Here is a 26,864-nt window from a genome sequence, read left to right on the forward strand (position 1 = left end):
GTGCGCCACATGGCACTTTGAAAAATGAAAAAAAATGCATTTTTCAAAGAAATCGCAAATTACCACCAACCTGAAGTTGGTGGTAATTTGCAATTCCTTAAGCCAAAATCGCACAACTTGGGTGCTTCCTACATTGCATTTAAGGAATCGCAATTTGGGATTCCTTAAATGCATTCGCAATATAGGGAATCACAAATTTTGCGATTCCTTATTTTGCGAGGGACTTTTGGGATGATGCATCCCAAAAGGCTTTTTCCCGTTTGCAAATGGGCCGATTCTGAGAATCTGCCCGTTTGCGAACGGGAATGGGCTTGATACATATGCCCCACAGTGAACTGAGGCTCATGCTCTACTCAAGTTAAAGAAGACTTGAATTATTACCTGAAGTTCATCTTTAAAGACACCTGCTCAGCTAACAACAAGGAAGATGTACAAATTAGCCCTGAGTACAGCAGACTGAGTTCCTAGAGTCACCATATTGTGGTCCGCAAAAGGCATAGGTTTAATTTCTGCTGAGGTCCAGTGGAGGTCGAAAAAGGTTAAATAGTAGTCAATTTGCAATTTGCTGTGGGAATGAGAACTTTAATGAATATATCCCAGTACTGTTGGCTTATCATATATTGGTTAAATTAAGACACCTCATAACTGCTCTGAGACAACTCTGGGTTTTTGACTTTGGTGGATGGAGTATGTACTGTCGCCATGGTGGAATACTTTACTCCCACCATTGTGAGGGTACTCTGCCCTATGATTGTGTGGTGATTAGCTTTAGAAATTATTTTGTTTCCGTTACTTGTTAAGCAAGATCATTTTAAACCTCAGAACTGTAGCAGGATTGTAGCTCTCCCCCTTGAGTATTTTTATTATCCTACACAACAATTGGTGAGACTTGATAATGTACAACATATGCGAAGGAAAAGCGATGTTTTACGTTATTTTGGCATCCCAGTTGTAAATAGGTTTGCGGCTCTAGCCCAGTATGCAGCCTTAGATTGACAATTTAGCAGGTCTGTAGCTTAAACTCTAAAGGAAATTGTAATTGTGGGGAATATATCACAGGGGAATTATACTACAAAAGGATGAGCTTGAAGTCAGTCTGCCTCCTCCTCTGATACCTGATATTGGTTGGCCCATAACCTTTGGGGAACTGGACGTACGAGGTGTGATTCAGCTTTTAAATTTGCATAATAGAACATTTCAGGTTTAGGATCGAAATTAGGGGACCCAGATTGGTTGCACCTTATAAAAAGCTATGATATTATCTGTTGTCAGGAAACTTAGGCTTTAGAAACACAACATATAGAGGGATTCAGCTAGTTTTTTACAGCTGACATCCTTTCACGGGGTGGTGGAGCGTAGGGAGGACTGTTAACATTGTTGTTGGTAAAGTTCCCTAGGAAAGGTGAATGGTCTTATCATGGGTCCCTCTATTTTCAACTGTTGTGGTTTATCTACAGCCATATAAATTGCTTATGAATGAACTTGTACAATAATGATTTTGACTCACGCAATACAGATATTCCTACTGCACTTACGAATGAAATAGCTAGGAAGCCAAGATGGGCCTGTAGGATTTCTGTGGATGGTAAAATTTTATCTCAAACTCTACCCTTTTTCAAGCTCGGTTTCTTGTGGGCTGGTGGATTATCGTGGGGATGCCCTAACTCAGGTTTGTTATTCACCTTATATGGAAGTACTTAATCTGCTTCTTTTAATTATTGCATATATTTTGCCTATGATTCTTTACCTACTACCCCGATTTTAAAATTGACATGTATTTGCAGGTATTGCAGTAGTCTAATTGACTATATCTTACTTTCATTAGATATGATGACATTCTTCTCAAATTACTCAGTATTACAAACTGCACTTAGCGATCATAGTCTGCTCTCCGTCTCATGTCGTGGGAGGAGGGTGACCGCTGTTAAAGGTGAACCAGCAGAAAGGATTACCCTAGCAAACAACAAGGTAGTTATTCTGAAATGGGAGAACATAGACAAGGAATATTTGATTAACACCTTGGTTACGCAAAACATGATTGAGGTTTAAACCTGGTTACATAAGCCCCAGAAGACTAAGACCATGCATTGGTTTGACACTAATTGCTCTAAAGCACACAGGAACTTGGTCAAGGCTCTGAAATCAACCGCTAGGATTTAGTTGCATTAAAAAAGCTGTGGCCACCAGGAAACAACAAATAAGAGAGGAGGCTTACGAAACTCTTTGTCAGGGACACTACTGCAAGGATCAAAGGAACAGCTGGAGTCACAGTCACAAAAACCACAAACTGTGCAAAAACATGAAAACAACACCAACATAAACTCTTTATCTTTTGTACCTATTTAGGCTGTTGCTGAGCTTCCGTGGCAATTGCTTGAAAGTGGAAGTCTAAGATGGCAGCCACCATGATTGATTCTAGCGTTAGCGGTTTAGTCATTCTATTTTCAGTGCAAGCACTGAACTGCCTTAACGCTCACTCTGAACTCAAGTGATGCACTTCAACTGAACTCTTCATGCCGCAAGTAGTGTCTCTTCAGTGCTCCTGCTCTGTCAAAAGGGTTTTGCTGGTTATTTCCTTTTAAGGGTTCCTCCCCCTCAGAATTGTTGGGTGTGCACACCAAGGCTAATTCACCATTCCTATAGTTTGAGTATTGGGCGAAAACTATTCGAGTCCTTGTGAAGACTTTTCTTAGTATTTTTAGTAAGACAATTGAGTCTGGAAGGAATTGTTTATCAAAAGAGAAAGTGTAAAGGAAAATTCTAACAGAACATTTTATGACTGCACCTGTTGTAACTCAATGCTTATGTGCAGTAGAGACTGTTCTAGAGATATTTTACTTCATCTGTACAACAACTGATATCTATGAATTTCTAGGAGAGAAGCTATAGGTCTGAGAAACAAGGTACTCCAGTATTTAATGAAAAGGAACAAAGGAGTTATAGTTAAAGAATAATAGAATGGGAATACGATTATATTACTGTATGCATATATATATATGTATATATGTGTGTATGTGTGTTGTTAAGTGTAACTTCTTACTTATGCTCAGTCGTAGACGCTGGACTTCCCTTCAACGCATCCCTCCTTGGGTAGCTCAAGAAGAGAAATAATGAGCAGAGAAGAATAGACGGTTTATCATTTGATGCCAGAGGCAGTCTCTCTTTCTATCCCAATCTCCTTTTTGGAAGTTGTCATCTGCTCCTGTGGAATCTGGAGGTACAAGATCAGCCTTGACAGATTGAAGTGCCATACACATTCCACCTGGGCAAGATGGCAGAGGGATTCGATATTAAGGCCTTAGCCACAATTATAGAAAACATGTATAGACAATTAGTGGGAACTATTGAGAAAAATAAAGGGTTAAGAGATGAGATTAAAAGATCCCAAGTAGAGTCTCAACATTTTTACAGAGATTAGACAAATTGGCTGCTGGTCCTTCTTCCTCCCTCATGAGAATAAATCATCATCATCCAATATAACAGAGATCTCCCATCCAGGTTATTCATGCGATTTCACCAGTTATTCCCTTAGCCCTTCTAGAGCGATTCAGTGAAGATCCCCATAAGGCCCACATTTTCTTAACCCAATATTCATTACACTTTCTGTGTAGGTCCATTATCTTTGCAGAAGATCAAGCCATGGTAGCATTCTTTATTATCCTATCTGAGTGGTGATGCAGCTGCTTTGTCCTTGCCATTAGTATCAAGAAATTAAACCATTATGTTACGATTTTGAGAAGTTTAAAACAGAACTTCTAATTTTTGACCAACGAGCTCCTTCACATGGCACTGACAATGAACATCTAGATATTAAGCAAGGAGATAGAGATTTGATCTCCTATTTGATTCAATTCAATAAACTAATTGTACAGACTGAATGGCCTGAAACCAAGAGAGCAGCCATTTTTTTTTACCATGGTCTTAGCAAGGAATTGAAAGATGCCCTATGCCAAATTGTTAATAGACCCACAGAAAAACAAAACTAATTGCCCTGGTGTTACAGATTGATCATAAATTGAACAAATGCATAACAGATAAGAAAAGAGATTTCCGTCCTATCCCCCCACGTTTTGATATAATATTAAGTCTGAGATTAATAAGAGCCCGGAACAAAATATCTTTGAAAAACCTATGCAGATTGGAAGTACTAGAGGTCCACACTCTAAAGAAGATAAAGAGAAAAGAAGGTCTGTAAATCTCTGTATGTACTATGGCAAGGCAGGACATTTTGTCAAAGAATGTCTAAAACGTCCAAAGATAAATCCATTGGGAGAAGAGAAGCACCATCAGTAAAAGGAGGTTCTATGTAGGGGTCCTTGGAAAAGACAACTCTAAAAGGTCAACAAATAGCCAGTACATTACAATTGGCCTCCCCACACCTGACCAGATGGCAAGATTTGGCAAAAAAGAGTTATGAGAAGTCACCGCAATGATAATTTCTGGACAGAGCCAATTAGTTTAATTCATTTTCAAGGGCTTCACGATATGATTAAATATAATTTAATCAATACCCTACAATTCCAGTTAAACTGTGGTTTGTCCTAGTTAACAGAACATTATCCTCATACAGAGGGAGAAAAGAACAGTCTCAATGAACTCCGAATATTGTATTGAACATTGTTATATAACAGCTACAGAAGAGGAAAAGGGGACTAAAGCAAAGGTTTTGCCCAAACAATCTTGAATAATCTGCTCCATAGAGACTAAGGAGATTCTTGTAGCGTATCAGGATTTTGTGGATGTATTTCATGAAATCGAAGTAAAATGATTATCACTGTATAGACCATACAATTTCAAGGAACTGCTAGAGTCACAGTCACATAAACCAGAAACCATGCCTAAACAGCACCACCATAACTCTGTTCCTGCTGGAAACGCCAGATAACTCATCCTTTGCACCTACTTAGGCTGTTGCTGAAGTTCTGTAGCAATTGTTTGAAAGCGGGAATCGAAGAAGGCGGCTGCCATGATTGATACTAGGGTTAACGCTCTAGGCTCTCTATTTTCAGTGCAAGCACTGAAGTGCCTTAAGGCGCGCTCTAAATTTAAGTGTGTTTGTCTTAGTGGAAAGTGATCCAGTTTAGGACCTATGGGGCTGGGATCAATACACATTATTTGTCTAAGAGTACCCCCTATACCATAAATCTAAAAAAACTATTTTGCAACAGAGGAACACATCTCATCATGTTTCTCTGATCGTCAATCTGTGACTGCTGGTAGATTTTTTATAAATCATAACCATTGAAAACTGATTTTGCCATGTGTCAAATTCTCATATAACACTGTGATTTCCAAAATAAGAGAGAACAAGGGATTATGTGTATAAAGTAATGTTATTCTTCATGATTAGTGAACAGAGAAACAATTACATATAATTAGTGAAACAAGTATATACACATACCAACATCAATCACAGAGACATGTGGATACAATCACAGAGACATGTGGATATAATATTATTGATCAAATCAAACAACAGACATTGATAAACATATGTTTTCGTTAAATAGTGTTGAACATATAGTGTATTCGAGGACATCAAAAATAAATGAGGTATTAGAGGTGGTGTCCTGTACTGTTGGTTAATGAGGAGTACATATTTTAACCCTCTATTATGTAGTCCAAATAGTACTAGTTGGCCCTTTCCTTGGGTGGTCGGAGATCTTTAGCTATTAATCAGTGAAGTTATTATTCACATCACAGTTTTTTGTAAAATAATTTATTCTTTTGTGATTGACGATAACTCTTGGCCACGGTAGTGTGTACGCAGAGGCGTTTCGACCATCCTGTAGGTCCTTATATCTTTTATTGATGACGGTCTTCTTCAGGGCTGGAGGACTTTTAATGGGACACGTTCAAGTGGAGTAATCCTACATTTTTGTGAGGTTCGTAGGTTCTGAGACTGTGCTGGTCCTTCTCATTCAGTTGTTGAGAAGATTCGGGCTCTGGGACCCTGGATAGTCAGGAAGTCATATGTCTGGAAATGATTCACTGGAACTGCTTTGGAGGTGCTGTTCCCCTTATTGGCGCATTCCTCACAGGGGCCGTCATCTGTCAGCTCCTCTGTCTCCACGGCTGAAGCGGAAGTCAATTGTAGTTCTTCAACCGAACTATTCATGGCGCAAGTAGTGTCTCTTCAGCAGGTGCATGCAGTGGAGAAGTAATTTAGAGCCTCTCCTTGGATGTAGTTGCAGACGAGAATTGGGAAATATCATCTGCCCCTGTGGAATCTGAAGGTACAGGGTCAGTCTTGAAAGACACAAAAAGTCCCCGATTATGATGTCGGACACCGTTGCAGAATGGGAACTGACCGACCTCATGTCGGTGGTTCTGACTGCATCATTTGGATGCGACCGCACACAGTGTGGTCAGAAGCATCAATTTTTCTATGGGAGCTTGTGTGCTGAGCAGAAAACGCTCACAGCATAAGCTCCCATAGAAAAATTGATGTTTCCAAACATCCCTGCACCGTGTGGCAGGCACCTCACAGTGCTTGCCACACATTGCAGGGATGTTGAGGGTGCACCAGGACAGTATACAGAGGCCGCGTAAGAATGGGGGCCCTGCTAGAGGCTCCTAAAGACACTTTCTGACACCAGTTCCATGTCAGAAAGGCCGCTATGTAACTGCTGTCGGAAAGTGCCATCATATAATCCAGACTGCGGAAACGCCATATTTAAGGGATTATGAGGCCTTTTTGACTGGCCGATGGGCTCCTTTAGCCCATCAGAACCTTGTTGGATTCCCCGGCTGGTTTAAAGTCCGACTGCCGTCATTATAGTACGGCGGTCGGACTTTAAACCTACAATGTCGGCGGAGGCTTTCTGACCAACATTGTAATTAGGCCCAGAATGTTCTGGCAGGTGGGTAACCTGGCATTTTTTAATGACTCATCTGATGCAGGGCTTGATGTTATTTCCTCAGATAATTGGTTCACCCATTTTTGGGATGTTTATATTGGCATCTCCTAGGAGAGAGGTAGCTAAGCCCTGTGGTCTTGTCATCAGGATTAAGAATGTTTAAAAAGCCATCTGTAAATGTTCCACTGGCAAGGGTCCTGAACTTTTTAAGGCAAATATTGATTTGTGTGCACCCCTTCTTACCAATTCTTTAAGGGCTGTTGTTGGTTCTGGCCCGCCGAGGTCCTGCTCACATGCTATCATTGTGCCAATTTTCAAAAAGGGCAACAAATGGGACACAAAATGCCACTGACCCATTTCTTTGATTGACACCACTGCAAAGTTAATGGATAGAACCTTACTGGACCAAGTGGAATCCTGGGCCAAGGATAACCAGATTTTCTCTGATTTACAATATGGTTTTTTGTCGAGGGTGGGCTTAGCTGGGCAATGCATCAATTTTGATTTTTTATTCAATAAATGTGCAGTTGTGAAAGGTGGATCCGACTACACTGCATTCATGGATCTTAGCTCTGCCTTCAACCATGTGAACCGAAGTAAATTATGGAATATCATGACAAATCTGGGGGTGGAGGGCGATATAAACTTTTTAAGACAATTGTTAGCGAGGTGACAGCCAGTGTCAGATACGGCCCAAATGGGGAGTCAAATAAGCCCTTTCAAATTTCTTGGGGAGTAAGCCAGGGTTGTGTATTGGCCCCCTTTTTGTTTATTTTGTATATCGATGGGCTTGAAAACGTTTTAGTTAATTCTCCCATTGACATACCATCTGTTGGTAACCGTCCTTTACCTGCCCTGCTTTATGCGGACAATATCGTCCTTATGGCTTGGACCTCACTTGTTCTTCAGAGGTTGCTGGATAGATTCACAACATCTTTGTCGGATCTTGATCTCACCATAAACCAAAGACCAACATTATGGTCTTTGACCCAAAAAATGTAAAAAAAAAGTCTTTTGTTGTAAATCAAACAAAGATTATCCCAGTTTCCACTTTCTCTTGCTTGGGGATTTTATTCCACTGTACTTGTGGATGGTCCCCTCTGGACCTCATTATGGCGGATGCATTTGGGCGAAGTATAGAGGCACTTTTCAAATTTGCCTCAGCGTTGGGCAGCAAACCTATTGGAGAACTGATAATGGTTTATGAATGTAAGTGCCTCTCTATTGCAGCATATGGTGCGGGATTATGGGGTATGAAGGATTATGACATTTTTCGGAAAATGGAAAGTAGATTTCTGAGACCTTTGTTGTCAGTCTCTCACAGTACTTCCACCTCTCTGTGCCATACTGAATTAACCTCTTGAGTGCCCATGACGAGCTGGTCTCGTCATGGGCCGCGGTTGCGCTGTGCCCATGACGAGACCAGCTCGTCATAAACCCCGCCCGCTAATGCAACGGCCGGCACAGGGCGGGGAAAGGGGCGGGCACTCAAGGGGTTAAGGCTGGACTATATTAATGATGTAATCAGACTCCATCCAGCCCATTTATGGATCTCTATCTGGACTAATACCCAAACTCCTTTCACGCGACTAATACAGGAAGATTGCTTGGGCCTGGATAAAGCTAAGAAAAGTCTGTGGTTAGCATTTATTAAGGAATTAAGCACCAGTTTGGACATGCCATTAAAAAGTCTTGTGTCTAATTATTTTGTGATTACCACCAGCCCTTTGATTGATTCATACCTTGTTTGTATTCCATTCAACTATCATAGTTATTTGCTGACACAATTACGTTTCAACACTGTGCAGTTTATGGGCACATTCCTATAGCAGTTTTATATCATGCAACCTTAGCTATCTGTCCTTAAAAACAGTTGAATGCGAGGTCGCTAACCAGTTAAGACCTGTCAGTTGTACAAGTTACATAACTCGTGCTACTGATTGTGTAGAGTGAACACATGTTTATGATCATCAGTCCGCTAATTTAGTCATTTGAGTGTAATCACTTTGTGCCCTTTGTGACGGAAAACATAGTAGTGCCACGCCTATCTGAACATTTGAAGACCACATTTTCTGAGGTAGTCAGGGATGGTCCAGGTGCCTCTGGAGAGATCCTCAGGGCAGGCCATGCCAGGATTTAGAGACCAGGGCAACTGGCTTCTTAGTCACCCTAGGGCGTTGTACAGAGGTAGACAGAGTGACCACTCGGTCTCTGGGCTTAGCTTCTCCAGTCCGAGACTTCCACAGGTAACATAGGAAGTTTTGAGGCTTCTCTAAAGGGCTCCCTTTTTCTGAGCCCTTCCAGCCGGTCCAAAAACCTGAGCAATTTCAGAGGCAGGTGCAAACCCAAACCAGCAACCCTCCTTTTCCTCCCCTGCATCACCTAGAAAGCTGCTTTTGTTTTCCCTCGAGAGATCATGCACAACTGGTTGGAAGAAGGGTATTATACTTTCTGCTGGACTGGATGCTCCTGACAGTGGATCATTGGGTTCCACAAGTTATAGGAAGGGGATAATCCCATCCTTTCCAAAACATCAGTTGTAGTTGCACAGTAGGTACCTGTGGTTTGCGGTACGCTGTACTGACTACCAGGTTGTAGGGACTAACATCAGCACTCAGGGTTTTCTCCAAGGTGATGGCAGCAGACGTGACACATCTGTGTAGGTTGGGAATCCCAGATATCCTGTAACTTTGATAATTGACTGCTCGAGCACAGCTTGCTGCAGCTGGTAACAGGCCATAGCCTCTCTGCTGCTTGATTTGAGCTTTTCCATCAACAGACCCAAATTGCTCTTGGAGCCCTCTCAGCGCCTCAGGTTCATAGGGCTAGTATCAGTCACAACATCCCTCCAAGCGTTCTCTCTAAAATGATGTTTTAACTGGCATTTTCACCTAACTATCATGCCTCTTTAACCATTGGCTTTCTAAATGACTTTCTACAGTTTTTCTCAATGTAAAGGAATGTAGTGTAGTTCCTATATCCCTGATAGGCTCTGCACATTGGAATAATATACACTATAGATTTGACATTGGACTGAGGTCAGTATGTCTTTATTGAGTCCATTAAACTTAATTACTTGTGTGTGCCAGCTAACTCAGAGGTCACTAGAAACTTCTCGAATACACAAGAAGGGATTAGATTCTGACAACCGCATAAACATGACAACTTTGTTTCCCTTAGAGTCGGAACAATCTCAGAACCGTGGAAACAATAGATAACAGTTTCACTCAGTCAATCGTGCATTCTTCGTTTCTACAGAGTTGCACAGAAATAGAAAGACGGGCGTTTCAATAAAAAGGGTTTATTGAACAGTCTTATTTCTCATGCAAGAGATATGAACTGCTACAATCGTAAGACAGGCTGCGAAGTACAATATGTACAGAGTTAGCAGTAAGATAAAATAATACTGCAATAGCATGGTTTGTAGCTATGACAAAAATTAATTAAAATACATACATAAATAACACAGGCTAAAAGGTGAATACTCATCTGATGCTTCTAAATAGTTCTACCCCAGTGTACCTAACCTAAGTGTAGTACGAGGTAAGGAGTAGGTGCTGTTTTCTAAAGTACAGCTAGCTATACCTATAGTTTTAGTTTTGCCTAGAGTTGCCAAAAGTTTCTCTAAGTTCTAGTCTGCTCCATACCTTAGAATGTGCGAGGTTGGAATCTCATTTCCGGGACTCGATATCTAACACCCCGCAAGGGGAGTCAGAAACACTGGAGCTGGATTCTCTGCGAAGAGGATGACAGCGTCTGGTCAGTGCGTCAGGCTGGAACTCAATTTCCTTCTGAACTTGCTGTGGCGAATCGCAAGTAGGCAGTCGAGCTGGATCGTACAGGAGCCGTGGTTTGCCAGGGCAAGTGCAGGTATATTTATACCTTGAAGGTTTTTAGGAATGCCTGTATTGACGTAAAAGTCGGGCATCAGAACGTCATGAATGAACCCCTAAGGAATAGATGTTCATGCATACTAAATGAGTTCTTGGAGAAATCAATATCCAAGCAAGGGAAAATCCTAAAGGCTTAAGAGTCTGGTTTTCCAAGAACTCGTTGTGACGTGGATTGTCGGATGTAGGAGACCGTGCCTGTATTTGGTTAGCATGGACAATGCCTAAATAAGGGCTGGATTTTCTATGCCTAAATAAGGGCAATATGAATTGTACCTATATAAGGGCATAAATCGGGAAACCTATTTACGGAATCTAAATCTACACACAACACCCACTCCAGTTTAGTATGAACAACATTACTAAATCCTAAACCTACTAAACATGTCTAAAAGAAAGTATCGCATGATTATATAAAACACGCTAAAACATATGTCCTAAAAATGTATTACAAAACCATTGCTATGCATAAGGTGCTGTACATATTAAAAGCAATGTTTCATTCTAAGCATATGCATGTATTTGAAAAATGCCAAACAAGAATGAGTCATAAATATATACATTTGATGAAATGGCTCGTTAATACAGAAGAAAAAGGGCCGAAACCATTTCATATGAGGTTACATAAATCAATTGTTGTTTATGACAAGGTGGCATAATGTCCATGGAAGATTTTCAAAGAATTCTGTTCTCTATGAATAGTTCTACTATAAGCAGATTACTTGTGCCAAAAAATGAAAAAATACAAATTTGGAGATAAAAAAAATCATAGGAAAAAAGTTCCAAATTAGTCTCATCAGAACACTGTGTGCCTGAATCAAAAGTCAGTGTGTGGGCCTGGAGAAAACATGAAATCTTCTAATCCTGTAGACAAAAAATCGTCTACCGTCTACCGTTGTAGGTGAAAGTTGGAATACCTAGTTTAGAAGATTAACTGCACATAGTTGTGAACTATCGCCTTCAGCATTGGTCGCATCAGCAATGTTCGAATCGGATGTTACCTGCGTGCCTGATGTTTCCTCACGTACCTCAGCAGTAGCAATTTGCGTCTGTGAGATCTCAATGAATGCCGTCATTAGGATTGGTAGCTGCTGGGGACAACACAGAGCATGGGCCGTTACTGGGTCCAGCAGAGTATCGACATCCATCGGCATGAATGGAGTGTTAGACAGATGTCTGCAACGAGTGCTAAAAGGAGCGTCAGTCCGCCAAACACAGAGTGTACGAAGTTTGGAAAAATTCCGAGGACTGCTTGAAAAGGTGCTAACAGTCCTGCACACACGTTCTTAAATACATGTACAATACCGCTTGTATCAGACATGTTTAAGATACGACCTAACATTTCTGAGAAATGTACAGGGCAGTTTGTATACAAAAGGGTATGTATCTCCGCAGAAGTCCCTGCGACTTGGAGATCATAGGTTTCTCTGGCCGAGGTCAGTGGCACTGTTTTCTGTAAAAGAATGGCTTTCATTCTGCTTAGAGTATCAATTCGTGTAGAAGGGATGTTCAGTGAAGGCCATAAAGGCGACTCCCTGACTGTATCTATTTGTGGAAACAAGACTTGCATACAGCAAGTGACCCTGGATGTAACCGTAACTAGATATGGAATACCTGGCAACATGCCACAGCAGCTGTGATCATTCAACATAATGTAACTCCCATCAGAAAGTTGGCCAAAAATTGGATTAATCACTGCAGCCGGTGAACCTTGCAGGTGACAGGATAAGTTTGTAGTGGAACCATCACAGGCCCCGTGTAAGTTAATACCCTGACAAAGGAGAGACCCGCTTAGTGTGTGTTCACAGTTTTCACCGCTAAGAAACACTTCCCGTTCCCCACTCCAACATCTATGTGTGTAAGGTAAATCCCAGGATGTCTTGATGTATCCTTTACCCAACCTTTCATATTTGCCAACTGGTATATGTTTTAGGCAATATTGAAAATGGAAAGTTGTAACAGGCAGAGTTATTTTACCATGTATGATGCACTCAGTAGCTGGTTTTTCTGCCACCGTGAATGGTAACTTTACCAGTTTTTCAATGCTCAGCATAGTGTACTCTGCTCCCCTTTGTGGCAGTCTGATCTGTTTATCAGTGAGATTGAATTCTGAAAACAGTGACGTAGTGTTGATTAAACGCCAAGGCACATAACGTGCACGCAAGTTTTGTAGCGTCCAGCCTAATAGCATGATAGAATGTAGTTGAGACTGACCATGTTGCAACATGACCAAGTCTTGTTCCATGATGTCTATGACAGAAGACACAATGCTTTCCAATGAATATATTCTGGACGACAGAGTCTTTAACCCATTGTCTACTACAGAGAGAGTTTTCTCTAAATTAATACGATCAATTTCTCGTATTCGTTCTCCAGTCTCTGCTTGGGTAACCTTCCATGCTTCATTATAAGCAGCGTAGATACCGACGTTTTTGACGCGGTTTTCTTGGTCCTAGCAAGAATTCCCTAAGGTCTGCGCCTTCGTGAAGTAAAGTTAAGTGTTGTTTAACATCCTTCAGTGTAGCTTTCTGTAGTCAGTCAAGGCAGAGTTTCCCTACACTGTATGTTGTTACTACCCCTGGATGCTGTCTTTGAACATAGCGTGGGTCTGGCCTATTGATAGTGAAACCCTGTGTTTTATTCAGGAATCGATCTTGACAGTTGTTTGTGTCTGTGGGCCAGAGCAACCATTTTTTCCATTCTGGATCTGATCTGTTGTGATGCAAAATATTATGTACATCGACCTCCTCCCGTGTAGTGCTATTGCTTGCAGGTACAGGTATGGTCGGTGTGTTCATGTCTTTGATCTTGGCTAATCCAAGGCAAGACGTTTGCTGGACAGTGTCATTCAAAAACATAATTTGCTCAGGGATGATACAATAAAGCTTCTACCCCTTGTACTTGCCAATCTTTTGTACCCCAGACAGTCTTTGTCTCAATGTTGTCTTTCCAAAATTCAAAACCTTGTCTAGACTGTTGGGCAATAAAGGCTGCAGAATAAATCTGTTTCGTATTGGTTAACATATTTTTTGTTCCTGTCTTGTTCACATTTTAAAGACAAATTGTACCCTAAAAAATATGGAAACTTCATTGCAAAAGTTTATGAGCTACCCTTTGGAGGTGTAGGACAATGTTCCCATTGGTTATACATAAATACATTTCTATGTGTTGCAGATTTATGCAAGAAATGATGACCATAGTGGTTATAACAATACATTTGTTCATAGTCCGATGAACCCTCTAAATATTCATGATTCGTGAATACAGTAGACATCTCTAATCAGGCATCATGTTATTAACAGTCTTGAAGTCCCAATCATCAGAAAAGGTACTAGAGGTAATAAAGTCACTTAATGAAATCTTAAATAAATGTGGAATCTTCAAAAGCTCAGACGGGCCAAAAATATCATATTGAGTTTGGTCCCAAACTATACCATCATGTATTGGAACGGCTGTGATATTCACTGCTGACAAGTCTTTTGCTTCACGATGGGATGATTTGTGTGGCTGGAGAAATAAGTTCACTCTTTTACTTGCTGTGTACATTTGAATATATCTTCCAATTATCAGCATACCCAGAGTTAATACCAGAGCTAACCAAAGTAGAAAGAAGAATATTCCCAAAACAATCCATAGTTCAATCCATGGTGAAACCAGATATGTCTTTTTCAAGAAATAAAAAAAGTCTGTGGATTGTTCTTTGAAAGTTCTTTGTGCTGGCGTTGTTTCAGGTTCGCTGGGATCCTCAGAAAACATATCAAAGTTCATGAAATAGCCAGAGGCAGTTCTATCAATGGCTGGAATTGCATCAGGATTTGTTGAATTCGCTGGAACCAGTTGATCACTTGTTACTTCGTTGTAGAACAGTTATTTGGGTCTCAAGAGGTATAAGTTCCATGGCATTGTTGCTTAGTCCTTTATTTCTCACTGTAGAATCTTCAAAGGTGATGAGTCTCTCAGTTTGAACCTCTTGAATTGTAGCTAGAGGAGTGCGTCTGCTACACTGGCGGAGTCCACTTGGCCTACTGCTTAGTATCGGCCACATAGTGTGGTTTGATCAAGTCGATGGACACAAATCTTTTCTCCTTTTTACTAGCAAGGGGCGGCAAAAGTACTGTTCTTGATCCGTGAATTGCTAGGACAGGTACTGGTTGTCTGTATGAAGGCCCAAATTCCTTCTTTTGCGCGATCTTTTCTCTGACTAGATCACCAAGCTTTGGGATCCAGACAGGCCTTGCTGGGACGGCCGTTTTTTCCTCAGTAATGGTTGGCTTCAGGAGCACGTTACTCTGTTTTGTTCTCAGTTCATTTAAGTCCTGTAAAACAGCCAAACGATCTTTGATATCAAATTTCTTATTTTCCATCACTGTGCCTCGCATATCAAGGTCGGGTACCAACATTCTAGTTCCAAATAGAACTTCGTATGGAGTGACTCCCCCTAGAGAACTTCTTGGCAAGTTGTTAATTGCGCGTTGGACCCCATAAAGGTGTTTGACCCACCCATCACCCGAACCTAATACCCTAGCTGTTATAGACTGCTTTATGTCCCGGTTTTTTCTTTCCACAACAGAATTTCCCTCAGGATGGAATGGAGAAGAATACCGCAATGCTACGCCCAAACTGGCCATGGCTTCTTTGTAAGCTCGAGAGCTAAACGCAGGGCCCTGGTCAGAGTGTAGTGTGCCAATTGCGTATGTGCCGATAAAGACTCGCAAATCTTTTATAACAGTTCGAGCATCAGCCGAGCGCTGAGGCCACATCCATAGGAACCTTGATTTAGTGTTTGTGGGATTGCATTTGTCCTAGAGGACGCCTGCACGTAGATAGTCTAGTGCTGTCTAATAATGGTGTCTGAACTGGGCTGGGTATGTTATAGTCAGGTATCTGGTGGCGTTCTGTACTGCGATCTCTATTGCAGTCTATGCATTCATTGATAAAAGTGTGAATAAGTGTATTCATTCCTGGCCACCAGTACATCTCTTTTAGTTCTAAAATTGTTTTAAACATCCCCTGATGTGTCAGACCCTCTCCCAGATGTGCTTCGTAAATCAAAGCTGCTCTTCGTTCCATGTTTGGTATTACCCTATCCCCCACTCCAGGGATTCGAGCAAACGGTACGCTGTTCGCATCAATTATATATGAGTGGAAATGTTTTAAGTAACGCTGCACCGCTGCCTTTGCTTGAAGCATTGACAGCCAGCATTATTTCACTGTCTATTTTAGTTTTTGAACGAGTGATTGCAGCTACGGAAGCCGTTTGTACAGCCCCTTTTGCGGCTTCATCAGCCAATGAATTCCCTTCAACGTGAACGCCATCACGTTGATGACTCAGCGTGTGTATCACGTGAGTGTTTTGTAGTCCGTTTCGCAACTGAACTACCTGTTCTAAAAGCATCTTATGCTTGATTGTGCCACCTTTTGCATCTTTGAAACCATTTTGAAGTGAATTCTGTAAATATTAATTGTAAAATTGAACACAGTAAAAAGAATCGCACACTATGAGTGTGGGGAATTCGCGATCCGTGTTTTCAAGTGCCATCTTGAATGCTTGTAGTTCAGCTCGCTGAGCTGTACAATCTCCTAGAGATTGCGTTTTTGTGACCATTGGTCTGAATTTGCCATCGCGCATACGACCTTTAACGATCACGCATGCTGCACTGTAAGCTTGTTTACTCTCCGTAGCGGGTTCTGCAGATCCATCAGTGTAAATTATGAATTTGTACTGATCAAGAGGGAGAATTTCAGTAGGCAGAGGATATTTGTGTTCGTATTGCAGGAATGCTTATGTTTTTAAATAAGGATCAAAAACATCAGTTGCAGCAAGAGAATTAACCCATTGTATCCATCTTGGATGTAAAGCTTTTTCATTCGGAATGCTCGCTTTAGTAACTGCCTCTAAGGCTGGTACAGGAGTCACGACCATTATTCGTTTCCCCTGTGCTAGGGCTCTCTCTTTTGCTACAGCGGTTTGAACTGCTGTCAGAATCTTTTCTATAGAAGTGAATTTCATTTCTGCTTGTGTATACAAGTGTGATTTGTATGCAATGGGTACTTTTTCACCTTCGTTAAAAGTTAAGTAGGTGAATCCGCATTGACCTGGAATGATTTGGATCACTAAGTTGCGTACGTTTATGCGTGTTTGCAAGTGTTTTGTTGCTAACATGTCTGTTTGAAGTGAACGCAGAATTTCTGTGTGTCTTGTGTCCATGTTGTGGTTTTGAAATTAGGTTTGATTAATTCGTAGAGAGGTTTAACCCTCTCTGCGTAGTTTAGAATGTAAGTTCTTCCAAAATTCAGGAAACCTAGAATCGACTGTAAGTTCTTCAGCGTTTTTCGAGGTTGGAGTAGCACACACTTTTCTAAAGAATTGGCTGCCAGGTTTTTGCCTTCACTTGAAAGTTCATAGCCTAGGAAAAGGACGTTGAGATGGGCAATTCTGGACTTTTTAAAGTTGAATTTGTAACCCTCAGAGGCGAAGCCCAATATAATGGTGTTCACCCTGTTCAAGTGTCTGTCCAGGTCATCGTCTGTCAGATATATATCATCGACATATGACAATGCCTCGTCATCATAAATTTGTAGTAACTCTGTTATCCTTGCTGAGAATAACCCCAGGCTGTTCTTGAACCCCTGTGGGAGTCGACAAAATTGACGCTGGGTCCTCATTATTGAGAAAGCGGTCAAATATCTACTTTCAGGTGCAATATTTTGATAAAAGAAACCATTTGAAATGTCTAATGTGGTTTTGTACTTTTTACGCACAATGTTATTCATTAATGCTGTACTGTGTGCATTTTGCACTGCAAATGTTTTACAACATGTGTCTGTAATCCAAAACTAGACGATATGTATTGTCTGGTTTGGAGACAGGAAACAAAGGATTGTTCATTGATGAGGTGCATGTTTCATTCACCCCCTGGTATTCAAGTTGATCTAAGATCTCCCTGACTTGTTTTTTAGCTTCTTGCTTAACTGGGTACTGCCTTTGTTCAGTTGGTTGATTTTTTAACTGGATATTGTGGTGAGGTGAGTCCTCACCCCATCCTACATGATTCTTATATAATGCTGGGGCCTGGGCCACTGCCCATTTCCTGGCATAAGTATATTTTAAATGTATTGGAACATGGTTAGAGAAGGCTGGCATAATGATGTCTTTGCCATGTGGGCACTCCCTGACAAATTCTGGTGGCCAGTCTTGTTCTGCTAGAAGTATATCATAACCCCTTGAAAGATGCTCCCAAAAGAGTGCTTTCACTTTTCTTGGTATGTCTCCCTCCATCCGGAGTGTTATTTCATATAACCTATGCGGAGAACTAACCCTGGTGTCTGCAGTTTCAACTTGAATGTCCTCATTCATGTCCACTGTCTCCAGAAGTCCCTTCAGGTTCTGGCGAGCTACTGTAACTTCTGCTGCACTGTCCAACATTGTCTGAGACCATTCTCCGTTCTTTAGTTACGTTCTCAGAATCCTCAGAATGTCTGATCTTAAGACCTGCTACCTTCTTCTTGGAGAATTGAGGTTTTTGTTTGTTTTTCTGAACGTGTTGATCGTCTTTGGACTTCACACGTCCTTCTTTGTTCTCTGACCGTCCTCTTCTTTCGGATGTCAGTGATGATATCTGAAAGGTACGAGAGGAACGTGTATCAGTATCTTGATATCTTTCAGGTTTTCTCAAATTATCCCTATTTCTGAGGTTATACCTCCTTTCAGAGGGCTCCTTTTGAGGAGACCTACCTCGGGATTGAGAACGCTTCACTTTGGACTGCTGTTTGCTATTTTCCCACTTCTTTTTAGAAGAGGTAGGAGTGTTTTTAGGAAAGACCTTATCAGGACTTTCAGACAGTTGTGGTTTAACTGGTTTCCCTCCCAAACTGTCTCTGCCTAATTCTTCATAGGATTTTTCAATTATTCTGGCTAGTTCTTGTTGTTCTGTCACATCAAATTCCCTTAATTTCTGGCGGATTGCCACTGATGCTACTTCTCCTTTAATATTAGATAATATTATTGTTGAGACCTGGTCGAAATTTTTCATTAATTTCATACCTAAATTCAGAGCAGGTTCTGCCCCGTATTCGTTTTGAATTTGTTTTGAATTTGTTCAGGACATCAGGTATTACCGCCATAGACGGAACACCATGTGTTTTTATGTAGATAGCATCAAAGACTGTGCCCCAAGTGGTGCAGTCTTCCAGATGTGGAGTGATCCCCATTGGTAAACAGATTGTTTGAATTCTGTGTTTCTCATAAGGGCTGGTATTAGGAAAAACTGCTTCGATTTGAGTAATTTTTTGAGCTATTCAGAATGGAATTTGTTCACGTTTTGTGGGCATTTTACCCATGACTGCGTGTAAAGTCTGTGGAGTAATTTTTAACATATTCCCCTGATGAGGGGCTGGATTTTGAATGGTTAATGGTGGTTGGACTGTAAAAGTCCGCATGACATATTGAACCAATTGTCTATAAAGTTTGATTAGCTCTTTGAGTTGAGCTAGTAGTTCCATATCTGACATTTCTTCAATGTTAGGATGAGGTGTGTAGCTGGCTAAAATCGGCCATGTTGCTCCTGGTCTACCTAGTGGACCGAGCCTGGTAATGTGATTGTAATGTTTAAGGGCGCCTTTAAACCAGAGCTCATGCTCCTGGTATGTGAGTGGAATTTCAATATCCTCGAAAGGTATATATTCCTCAGGTGGTTCATTTTCTTTGTAGAAGTGAAACACATGTGTCACTGGATTTGATTCTGGGAATACTATCCATGAATAGAATACCTATGTCTGGTGAGATTCATGTGCCTCTATCACAAAAACTGCTCTACCACCTTTTGGTGTTAGGCCATGTTTTATAAGTTTTAGAGTGATGGCTCTCCTTAAATTTGGATAGATGATTATAGCATCCTCGTAGGTTTCTTGAAAACCAGTACGATTAAAAGCTGCTGTGACTTGGTCAGCCGCAGCTCCACCAGTATCGGTGTTTGTGCCGTTTTCGGTCATTGTTTAATGAAAGTTTCAGAGCAAGTTTCAATGGAACAAAGATAAGGTGCACAATATTTTGGAACACTGTACCCTTCAACGTTGAACAAACCAAACAGCTAATACATAGGATTTTTGTCCTACTCGGCTATGGCGTATGGCGTATATTATCCCTACCCACTCCAGACGTCTTATGGAGTATTATGAGTAGGGGTCTCTGAGAAAAGCACGACTGAGTTACTTCAGTATCTAGTGTTAAATTAGTGCCTTACCAAACCGTTGGGCGCCATGTAGTGTAGTTCCTATATCCCTGATAGGCTCTGCACATTGGAGTAATATACACCATAGATTTTACATAGGACTGAGGTCAGTATGTCTCTATCAAGTACATTAAACTTAATTACTTGTGTGTGCCAGCTAATTCAGAGGTCACTAGAAACTTCTCGAATACACAAGAAGGGATTAGTTTCTGACAACCGCATAAACATGACAACTTTGTTTCCCTTAGAGTCGGAACAATCTCAGAACCCTGGAAACAATAGATAACAGTTTCACTCAGTCAATCGTGCATGCTTCGTTTCTACAGAGTTGCACAGAAATAGAGAGACGGGCATTTCAATAAAAAGGGTTTATTGAACAGTCTTATTTCTCATGCAAGAGATATGAACTGCTACAATAGTAAGACGGGCTGCGAAGTACAATATGTACAGAGTTAGCAGTAAGATAAAATAATACTGCAATAGCATGGTTTGTAGCTATGACATATATTAATTAAAATACATACATAAATAACACAGGCTAAAAGGTGAATACTCATCTGATGCTTCTAAATAGTTCTACCCTAGTGTACCTAACCAAAGTGTAGTACGAGGTAAGAAGTAGGTGCTGTTTTCTAAAGTATAGCTAGCTATAGCTCTAGTTTTAGTTTTGCCAAGAGTTGCCAAAAGTTTCTCTAAGTTCTAGTCTGCTCCATACCTTAGAATGTGCGAGGTTGGAATCTCTTTTCCGGGACTCGATATCTAACACCCCGCAAGGGGAGTCAGAAACACTGGAGCTGGATTCTCTGCGAAGAGGATTACAGCGTCTGGTCAGTGCATCAGGCTGGAACTCGATTTCCTTCAGAACTTGCCGTGGCGAACCTCAAGTAGGCAGTCGAGTTGGATCATGCCGGAACCGTGGTTTGCCAGGGCAAGTGCAGGTATATTTATACCTTGAAGGTGTTTAGGAATGCCTGTATTGACGTAAAAGTCGGGCATCGGAACGTCATGAATGAACCCCTAAGGAATAGATGTTCATGCATACTAAATGAGTTCTTGGAGAAATCAATATCTAAGCAAGGGAAATTCCTAAAGGCTTAGGAGTCTGGTTTTCCAAGAACTCGTGACGTGGATTGTCGGATGTAGGAGACCATGACTGTATTTGGTTAGCATGGACAATGCCTAAATAAGGACTGGATTTTCTATGCCTAAATAAGGGAAATATGAATTGAACCTATAGAAGGGCATAAATCGGGAAACCTATATACGGAATCTAAATCTACACACAACAGGAAGATATTATTACAATTTCAAACTGTAATGTCACTTTAACCTCTCGTATTTTCACTTAATTAAAAAAAAATAAAGAACGATGTCCATTGCTGTGCGGGCGTGGTGTTGGGCGCAGGGTCTGGCCTATGGGCAAGCCCAGTGCACAATGCCGGCAGGCCCCCAACCTCCATGGGCGCCCACAGGCCCCTCCCACGCATGGCTCACTATGTCATGTAACAATACAAAAGGTTTCATTTTCAGTTATGCAGATGTATTGGCTTTGTCAAAGGGTCAGTGGGCCTATTGACTTTATTAAGGACTCAGCGCATCATTATATACAAAACAGATCTATTGGCTTTGTCAAAAAATCACCAGTAACTATAATGACATTCGCATTTCATAAATTGATACATTGCAATGTCTAATAGTATTGATTTTTTCAAAATATTATTTAGGAAAAAAAACATTAAACATGTCTTTAGCAGCTTTAAAACCAACCACAAGAGGTTCCTGCACTCCGACTGAAGAGTATACAGCTCCAGCTTGGATTGCTTTAAAAAAAGATATGGGAAGTATTCAATGACCCGGACGCAGGAGACTTACTGTGTTTTTCATAATGTTGCTGGGGGTCTGCTGTGCTCCCAGCATCCCTCTGGAACATTAAGAAAAATGCTTAGTGGTGCAGCTGCTCCTTCTAGGGGCTGAACCAAGATCGAAAACTTTTATTAGAAAGCCCTTGCAGTGAATAATAATGAGCGGCTCCTGCTGCTCATTTGTTATTCTTTTTATATTTATTTTTTAGGTGCCCATATGCAATAATAGGGTCTCTGTAGGAGGACCAGGCCCCCACGGCCCCTGCCGGCTTCCCAGCCAGCAACGTGGGTGCTGGCGGGAGCCAGCTATTTTGATATAGTGGGTTATCCCTTGCCCATCCCAGGCACCCACATTGTAGCCTTCATTGGGGCCGTGGTAGGAGCCCCAAAGATCGCATGGTCCTGTATTGGACCCAATAGGAGTGGGCATTTTTTTTGTACTATGGTTGCCCCCGTGCCCACTCGTGGCACCCACAGTTTAGCCTTTGATGGGGGCCGCGATGGGAACTGCAAGGGCCCTGCGGCACCATTTGGCTCCCCAACCAGCATCTATTGTGGTGCTGGTGAGAGCCGGCTTTCTTAGTTTCCTCCAACCCGTGCAGGCCCGGGCAGAAGCAAAGTTGTGTTCCCTGACTGGGTGAGTGCAGGCAGCGAATAAAGTTTATATTCCCTGCCTGCACTCTTCCGGGCAAGAAATACCAGTGTCCTGGGAGATGCGGTCTCGGTTCCCTGCAGCAGTAATTGAGCCGCGTGGAATGGAGACCAGGGCTGATCTATGGCTCAGGGAGGGTCACCCTTATACCCCTCCCCCTGAAGAAAAAATTATTGTGCCCCCGGGGATAGCGTCTCCGGGGCCTCTTGGAGGTTTGAGAAGAGGGCTGAATGCCCATTCCCCTAAAATTCAAACTTGCCCTGGGTGAAGGGGTCCTGGAGCCTTATTAAGGCTTGGGGAGAGTGGGGCGCACCCACTCCACCCCAAAAAAATGAATTGGCCCTGGGGGATGGTGTCCCCAGGACCTCACAAAGGTTTGGGGGGTGGGGCGCACATGCCTCCTGCCCTAAATAATAATGACTTGAAGTGGAAGGAGTTTACTTACCTTAAATATACTTATCATGCATGGGAAAGGCATGCATGGTAAAGGCTTGTGTGGTAAATGCATGAATGTTAAAGGCAATTGTTGTAATGTCATACATCAAGTTGTATGGGGTACTGCTGCAGTATCTATTCAAGAGGTGAGGAATTTGCTTGTGGAAGTATCCATCAGAAGAAAAAGTTACTTACCTTCCATACTCATCAGTACTGCCCACCTCCGCTTTGAAGGATGGTTGTAGGCATTTGAGGATTAATAAGATTCCAATTTAGTATAGAAGCAGTGCAAATTCACTGGCGATTTAAGCAGACCTGGTCTCTGCCTCAAAGGATTTGAAAAAAGGATGAGGAAGTGAGGTAAGGGCGTCAGCATGGTGCTACATGGCTCCAGCAACATCACATCCGCGTGGTAGATGACGTCGAGAGGGAGCTGAGTTCACCTACAAGTGAAGGAATGCTGTTGCAACATTTCCAGATTCAGTCTGCATCAGCAGGTAAATAGAGTATCCAGTAGAATGATCATTACAGAAGGTAAGCAACTTTTTCTTTTATGAAGTGCAGTGTGGCAGGTGGTATGATGAGCCTAATGCTATGAGAGGCCTACACATGCTGTTGTGTGTGTGTGTGTGTGTATGCACCATAGTATTATGTTGTCAAGAGCAGATTTAGATCCCTGACAATTCTCTAATTGTGTCTCGTCTCTGTAGAGCCATGCATGATAGACTTTTTTAAAATTGAAATGTTATTTTAGATAAAAATATATTTTATCAAAATAGGCAAGATGTGAGACGAGTGTACTACTACATTGTTTGAGCAGATTGAGACAGGTATACTTCAGGAGAGGATCCAAAGGGCTCCTCTTTACCCCTAAATGGGACCAGTGCTCACCAATATATTGGACTGGACAGCTAAAAGTCCCCCTAAGCGTTAAGTAACATCAGTGGCCCCAATGTAGTAAACGAAGACTAGGAGAATTATATAAGCAAGAAATCCTTAGGGTGCAGTGGGAGCGGAGGTGCTGTTGTGGTGAACAACACATCGCCATCCCCACTAAGTGAACAGCCTGGTTTAGAATTCACTGTTGCTAACAATCTTTATTTCCAGCACCAACTTCTGAGAAATTATAATCTATCCCTTTTATGAATGGTTGTAAGCTTACAGGAGTGGAATCCTGCTGTGTGGACTGCCAACCCCCATAAAGACCCCACTCCGTTACGCTCTTCCCGGCTGCTGCAATCTGTCTGTTTCACGTTTCCCCTCTGAATTGCGCCAGGAAGCCCCATTGCGTGGTAGCTGACACGATCTAGAAGTAATATTCATCCATCCAGTAGGCCGTATGGGTGGTACCTGTGAAGAGCTAGATGGTTTGGGTGGGAGCAGGCAGTGATACGACGGTGCAATAGTACTCGGTCCTAACAGCTATTTAGAGATTGTTTACACTTGTACGAGGCCATGTATTGTGGGTAGAGGCAGTGTGACACTCAAAACAAGCTCTGCTGACACAGTTAAAAGTGTTCTTGCCATAATGCTTATTAGTTGAAAAGTAAGGGAATGGAATAGGTATAAAGGTGTCTGCCGCTCAGTGAAGAACAGAACTGTAGAGCTGGCTGCACCTCTTAATGCTCGCCATTTGATAGACTGTTATCATCTTCAGTCCTCTGTTGTGTTATATATTATTGTTGAGAACTGACACTGGAGTTATGTGTAGCAAACCAATTGCCAATACTTGTAGTTCATGTATTGCTTTATTTTCTAAACAAAAATAAAAATGCTAAAAATAATTTCACAATTAGCAAAATGTACATTATTCTGTGTAGTTATAAGAGATATTTGCTTTCTTTTAGAGATGCAAACGTATTTCCAAGCTGCATCAAAACCGATAATACAAAGGTGAAAGGATATGAAAGGAAGAGTAACTACATGGTACATTTCTCAGATAACAGCTGATCTATTTTATTTGTTGTTGCTTATTTTTCAGAATATGAACTTTACAAAACAGCTTGAATTTTACCTTTGTATTCATGATCACATGTCTGAATGTAGGGCCTGCTAGGTGATGACAGAACCAAACAAACCAAAAGTTGTCAGTCTAACAGGGTTCTCTTTATACATACTGAAAGTGTAATATCAAAATATTTTGGAAATCATTTATCTTTATAGCAAGGAAAATGTATATCATAACTTAGTCAACTTTTTATTAGTCACATTACAGAACATCCTATGTACTTGCTTCCTTTTCTTCACAGTTAACACTACCATGTTCATTTATAATTTATGTACTGTGTTCTTTTGTGTTTCAAAATACTGCAAAACGAGATTGCAGATGTCGTGTAGTTTCCACCCTATGGTAGGAACTGCATGTCTGTGGACAGCATAAACGTTGGGATGGTACCCGACTGATTCTGGGCACCGCCTCAGGATGCGTTGCCCTGTAGACTAGCTAGCTCACAGTGCCACCATGAGCCCCCTCCACCTAGTCGGGCAGCAAATAGTTCTGGCAACCCCTGAACATGACAACACTGGTCCCCGAGTAAGCACGGTAACAGATCTAGAACCTTTTTGCTCAGTCACTCGTGCTCTAGTACTCTCACAGAAATATACAAGGGATACACAGAGGGACGTTTTCAATATTTATTGTACCTGAACCAGTGTAATTCTTGTATAAAATATCTGTGCTGCAATGATCAGTAGACCGAAGCAAATGAAATAATTAGAAGCACCAGAACAGTGAACAGAATAAAAAAATTCCACCATGGTGGTAAAACAATGTATATATGCAGGCATAAAAGCAATATGGAGAATTGATCGTTCTCCTACTATGCAGACCCTAACCTTAATTTCTAGGGCGAGTGTGTGTATGTACAGCCAAGATATGCCTGCATATATACAGTGTTTGATCCGCCATGGTAGAATTGTTGTATTCTGTTCACTGTTCTGGGGCTTCTAATAACTTTAATTTGCTTCTGTCTATCATTACACATCAATTTTCTCTCGACTCCAGGAAAGCGTCTTTATCCAGGGCCAGAGAATAAACCTGGATTAAAACATTGGTGTGAATGGGGAGGGGGAAGCCATCAAACCCGTTTTAACAGCCGCAGTATCCGATGCCACCACAGTGACATGCATTATGGGTCCCAAATATTGTCCCCAGATTCTGTGAGAGGATGGAAGTCATGAGAATTCCTAAAGGGGAACACAGAAACAGCAGCACGGCTGATTGACAGTAGGTTTAGATGTGAGGAATTGCCTTGCACCAATTTGTAAGTGTGTTTTGCTGCTATCCTCAGGGTTTTATTCATTCATATATAATTATTTATTATGGACTTCGTTTGTATTAGAGTGAACTGCCATCTACCAACCAGCTCCTGCCCCCTTGGCGCTACGTAAAGCAACGCTGTGCACTGCGCTGCTTTTGCTGAACTTGTGGGATACTTACTTGCGCAACACCAGGATTACACAGATAACATGATATTGGAATGTTAATATTGTGGCTGGGTAGTGCCACATTTGTGACCCTAAACCAGCCCTGATTATTTATCGCTACACCCACTTACATCTACCATGCACTAAAGTCAATTATGGCAGGAATATATGTCTATGCCTAATCACTACTCCAAAATTCTAAATCTTTGCATACACATTATTCCTGCTATGCGTGCTGCACTGAACAGCACACATGCAAAGTGCATACGGCTGATAAATCCATTGTTGCATAGTAATGTGCAAGACCATGTAAGACAAACTGAGACACCCTTGCGCTATGTTACAAAGCTGTGTTTGAGGGCCACAGCCGCACATGACTCCACAGGAGCTAGGGAGAGGGGAGGAGAGTGGCATAGTTATGTACCTATGGCACTCTCCATTTGCCTCTTCGTCGCCCTGCCCAATGCAGGTTTTGATGCAGTTGCTCTGCATTGCTTATTTATGATGTG

At 41.6% G+C, this 26,864-nt stretch overlaps 1 protein-coding gene across 1 annotated transcript in view; it reads left to right on the forward strand.

Annotated features, from left to right (window-relative positions):
• MAJIN (membrane anchored junction protein) overlaps positions 1 to 24,879 on the forward strand; it is a 381,011-nt gene extending 356,132 nt beyond the window's left edge. The window contains exon 8 of the mRNA XM_085627772.1: positions 24,777 to 24,879. Within this exon, the coding sequence (XP_085483898.1) occupies positions 24,777 to 24,879 (103 nt within the window). The remainder of the gene's footprint in view (positions 1 to 24,776) is intronic.
• Positions 24,880 to 26,864: the final 1,985 nt, after the last annotated feature.

The sequence above is a fragment of the Triturus cristatus genome, chromosome 9 (assembly GCF_964204655.1).
Source record: "Triturus cristatus chromosome 9, aTriCri1.1, whole genome shotgun sequence".
Classification (NCBI taxonomy): domain Eukaryota; kingdom Metazoa; phylum Chordata; class Amphibia; order Caudata; family Salamandridae; genus Triturus; species Triturus cristatus.